The 5,077-nt window shown below is 50.6% G+C and overlaps 1 protein-coding gene across 1 annotated transcript; it reads left to right on the top strand.

The window, feature by feature from the left end:
- Positions 1 to 2,500: 2,500 nt before the first annotated feature.
- LOC136674495 (mucin-2-like) lies at positions 2,501 to 4,516 on the top strand. Its single transcript, XM_066650497.1, has one exon. The coding sequence runs from the start codon at positions 2,501 to 2,503 to the stop codon at positions 4,514 to 4,516; it is 2,016 nt and encodes a 671-aa protein (XP_066506594.1).
- The last annotated feature ends 561 nt before the right edge of the window (positions 4,517 to 5,077 follow it).

The following is a 5,077-nucleotide window of genomic DNA, read 5'->3' on the forward strand; positions in this document are numbered from 1 at the left end:
GGAATGATTTAAAGCCCCAGGGGTCCCCTGAGCTGCCACCCAGAGATTATTATAATGTAAAATGACCACCCCCAGGTCAGGGACCCACTCCATGGAGCAGAAACAGCACTTTTATAAACATTGTTTGCTCCTTTGTTGGTGGCAAAAATGACTGCAGCTTTAAATGTGACATAAGGTTCTCACAGCAAAACACACTCCACATTGTGTTTGTTTTCATTCAGAAGCTTGTGTGTCTTTTAAGGTGGAGCGCTGTGTGTGAGTAAGAAGTGACTGTATCTTTTAAGGTGGAGCGCTGTGTGTGAGTAAGAAGAGACTGTATCTTTTAAGGTGGAGCGGTGTGTGTGAGTAAGAAGCGACTGTATCTTTTAAGGTGGAGCGGTGAGTGTGAGTAAGAAGCGACTGTATCTTTTAAGGTGGAGCGGTGTGTGTGAGTAAGAAGCGACTGTATCTTTTAAGGTGGAGCGGTGTGTGTGAGTAAGAAGCGACTGTATCTTTTAAGGTGGAGCGGTGAGCGTGAGTAAGAAGCGACTGTATCTTTTAATGTGGAGCGGTGTGTGTGAGTAAGAAGCGACTGTATCTTTTAAGGTGGAGCGGTGTGTGTGAGTAAGAAGCGACTGTATCTTTTAAGGTGGAGCGGTGTGTGTGAGTAAGAAGCGACTGTATCTTGTTGGTGTCTGAAGTGTAAATTGTCTGTAAGTGATTATTCACTGTTTGAATTCCCACACTAACTCATGTGTAACTCGAGCTGTTTAGTTTTGTAGCACTTTCGCTCTGTGTTTACTTTCATGCAGTTAGCCCTCTCCTGAATTTAGAGTCAGTTCCTTGTTAAATTAGTAAGTGTTACAAACCTATGGGGCAGGATGAGAGTTGCATCTACCTCCAGATACAGTTTCTGAGGCGAGAGAGATGCCCGGGCCAGTTCAAGCTGAGACACTTAGTATTTTCCCCATTTACGGAGTCAGGGCTGTGTACAAACACTGGACCTTTTTCCAGCACAAATGGAGGAGAGAGAGCAGTAAATGGTGAAACATTCTCTGAACCTTGCCTTTAAGGGAAGAGTTTTTAAGGTGGACTGTGAGGTCAGGGTGAGGGAGAATGAATAGATGAAGAGAACGGATGGATGACAAAGCGAGCTGTTTGTCCCAGACACAGACTGAAAGAGTTTTTGTAATCGCTCCATCACTCCACACGCACCCCCCACCCGGCCCCCCAACAAACCAAGCAGTTTTCCTCTCTGACAGATGGATGGACATGTTCGGTTTCCACGGTAACCAGGCTTTTGTCTGTCTCTGGTTGCCAGGTGACTGGATGTCATCGGATCCAGACAAACGACACATATGAGCTTTTGATATTTACCTCTCTGTCACTCCTTCTCTGTTTCTCTCTGTTTCTCTTTCTCCACCTCTTTCTCTTCCTCTCCCTGTCTCTCTCTCTTTCTCCACCTCTTTCTCCACCTCCCTGTCTCTCTCTCTTTCTCTCTCTCTTTCTCTTCCTCTCCCTGTCTCTCTCTCTTTCTCCACCTCTTTCTCTTCCTCTCCCTGTCTCTCTCTCTTTCTCTCTCTCTTTCTCTTCCTCCCTGTCTCTCTCTCTTTCTCTTCCTCCCTGTCTCTCTCTTTCTCTTCCTCTCTCTCTCTCTCTCTCTCTCTCTCTCTCTCTCTCTCCTCTTCCTCTCTCTCTCTTTCTCCACCTCTTTGTCTTCCTCTCCCTGTCTCTCTTTCTCTCTCTCTTTCTCTTCCTCCCTGTCTCTCTCTTTCTCTTCCTCCCTGTCTCTCTTTCTTTCTCTTCCTCACTCTCTCTCTCTCTCTCTCTCTCTCTCTACCTTTTTCTCTTCCTCTTCCTGTCTCTCTCTCTTTCTCTTTCTCTTCTTCCCCTCTCTCTCTCTCTCTCTCTCTCTCTCTCTCTCTCTCTCTCTCTCTCCATGTCTTTCTCATCCTCTTCCTGTCTCTCTCTCTTTCTCCACATATTTTTCTTCCTTTCCTATTCTCTCTCTGCCTCTTTCTCATCTGTCACCCCTCTCTCTCTCTCTCTGCCTCTTTTCTGAACATTTAAATATTCATATTAATCTACCACACACTCTCCCCTTCTACCTCAGTCTATTTCCCTCTCGCTCGTTCTTTCCTTCCCCGCCTCTTTCTGTCACTCCATTTCTGATTTTGAGCCTGTGATATTACTCGCTCTGTCACTCTCCATCTCTCTCTCTCCCTCTCTCTCTCTCTCTCTCTCTCACTCCTGTATTCTGTGTCTTTATTCATACCCAGCTCACTTTCACACACTACGTATAGTGAATATATCTCAGCAGGGGATAAATATATGCACCAATAAGCCACAAGATTAAAACCACTGGTAGGTGATGTAACCCTGATTACAGCGCCCCCTGCTGTAGTGTGGTGGTGGGGGGTATATCAGGCAAGGAGTGAAAGGTCATTCAGTCATTTCACTGTGGGCCCTTCTTTGGACCAGTTTTGCTCGGTTCTGACCACTGTGCCCCAGGAGAGGTGCTATGACCATCACAGCCCTGACCACCCCCATGACCATCCCAGCTCTGACCACCCCCATGACCATCACATCCCTGACCACCCCCATGACCATCACATCCCTGACCACCCCTATGACTATCACAGCCCTGACCAGCCCTATGACCATCACATCCCTGACCAGCCCTATGACCATCACAGCCCTGACCACCCCCATGACCATCACAGCTCTGACCACCCCTATGACCATCACATCCCTGACCAGCCCTATGACCATCATATCCCTGACCAGCCCTATGACCATCACATCCCTGACCACCCCCATGACCATCACATCCCTGACCAGCCCCATGACCATCACAGCTCTGACCACCCCCATGACCATCACAGCCCTGACCACCCCCATGACCATCACATCCCTGACCAGCCCTATGACCATCACAGCCCTGACCACCCCCATGACCATCACATCCCTGACCACCCCCATGACCATCACATCCCTGACCACCCCCATGACCATCACAGCCCTGACCAGCCCTATGACCATCACAGCCCTGACCAGCCCTATGACCATCACATCCCTGACCACCCCCATGACCATCACAGCTCTGACCACCCCTATGACCATCACAGCCCTGACCAGCCCTATGACCATCACATCCCTGACCACCCCCATGACCATCACAGCCCTGACCACCCCCATGACCATCACAGCTCTGACCACCCCCATGACCATCACAGCCCTGACCACCCCCATGACCATCACAGCCCTGACCAGCCCTATGACCATCACATCCCTGACCACCCCCATGACCATCACAGCTCTGACCACCCCTATGACCATCACAGCCCTGACCAGCCCTATGACCATCACATCCCTGACCACCCCCATGACCATCACAGCCCTGACCACCCCCATGACCATCACAGCTCTGACCACCCCCATGACCATCACAGCCCTGACCACCCCCATGACCATCACAGCCCTGACCAGCCCCATGACCATCACAGCCCTGACCACCCCCATGACCATCACAGCCCTGACCACCCCCATGACCATCACAGCTCTGACCACCCCCATGACCATCACATCCCTGACCAGCCCTATGACCATCACAGCTCTGACCACCCCTATGACCATCACAGCCCTGACCACCCCCATGACCATCACAGCCCTGACCACCCCCATGACCATCACATCCCTGACCACCCCCATGACCATCACAGCCCTGACCAGCCCTATGACCATCACAGCTCTGACCACCCCTATGACCATCACAGCCCTGACCAGCCCTATGACCATCACATCCCTGACCACCCCTATGACCATCACATCCCTGACCAGCCCTATGACCATCACATCCCTGACCAGCCCTATGACCATCACATCCCTGACCACCCCCATGACCATCACATCCCTGACCAGCCCTATGACCATCACAGCTCTGACCACCCCCATGACCATCACAGCTCTGACCACCCCCATGACCATCACAGCCCTGACCACCCCTATGACCATCACATCCCTGACCAGCCCTATGACAATCACAGCTCTGACCACCCCCATGACCATCACAGCCCTGACCACCCCCATGACCATCACATCCCTGACCACCCCCATGACCATCACATCCCTGACCACCCCCATGACCATCACAGCCCTGACCAGCCCTATGACCATCACAGCTCTGACCACCCCTATGACCATCACAGCCCTGACCACCCCTATGACCATCACAGCCCTGACCAGCCCTATGACCATCACATCCCTGACCACCCCTATGACCATCACAGCCCTGACCACCCCCATGACCATCACAGCCCTGACCACCCCTATGACCATCACAGCCCTGACCACCCCCATGACCATCACAGCCCTGACCAGCCCTATGACCATCACATCCCTGACCACCCCTATGACCATCACAGCCCTGACCACCCCCATGACCATCACAGCCCTGACCACCCCCATGACCATCACAGCCCTGACCACCCCCATGACCAACACAGCCCTGACCACCCCCATGACCATCACAGTGTGACCCTAGAGTTCATCCTGTAAGAGGATTAAACAATAAATATCATTTTAATTAACAGAAAAATGAGTTTACATGATTAATAATGCTGTTATACAGTGTGTAATAACTCATTAATGTGTTATTTATAAAGAAAAGCACAACGCTGAACTGGAAAAGCGGTAAAAAAAAAGTGTAAACTGACTGTAGGCTATAATTAAGTGTCTAAATGTGACAAAACTTTATTAAAAAACAGTTATAAAAACAGATATTTTCCCAGTGGAGGCAACAAGTGCACCCTGCAGTACCATCACCGACCAGCAGGGGAGTGTGTGATGCAATGAGAGAGAGAGAGAGAGGAGAGAGAGAGAGAGAGAGAGAGAGAGAGAGAGAGAGAGAGATTCCATCTGACTGAACTGGGTTAGGACAGAATGTAGGGCAAACTCCCAAACCCCACACACACTTTTCTAAACATTGTTGGCATTCAGCAATTAGAGACATAAACGGAGAGAGAGAGAGAGAGAGAGGAGAGAGAGAGAGAGAGAGAGAGAGAGAGAGAGAGAGAGAGAGAGGGCGAGAGAGAGAGAG

This window comes from Hoplias malabaricus, chromosome 18, assembly GCF_029633855.1.
Source record: "Hoplias malabaricus isolate fHopMal1 chromosome 18, fHopMal1.hap1, whole genome shotgun sequence".
NCBI lineage: Eukaryota > Metazoa > Chordata > Actinopteri > Characiformes > Erythrinidae > Hoplias > Hoplias malabaricus.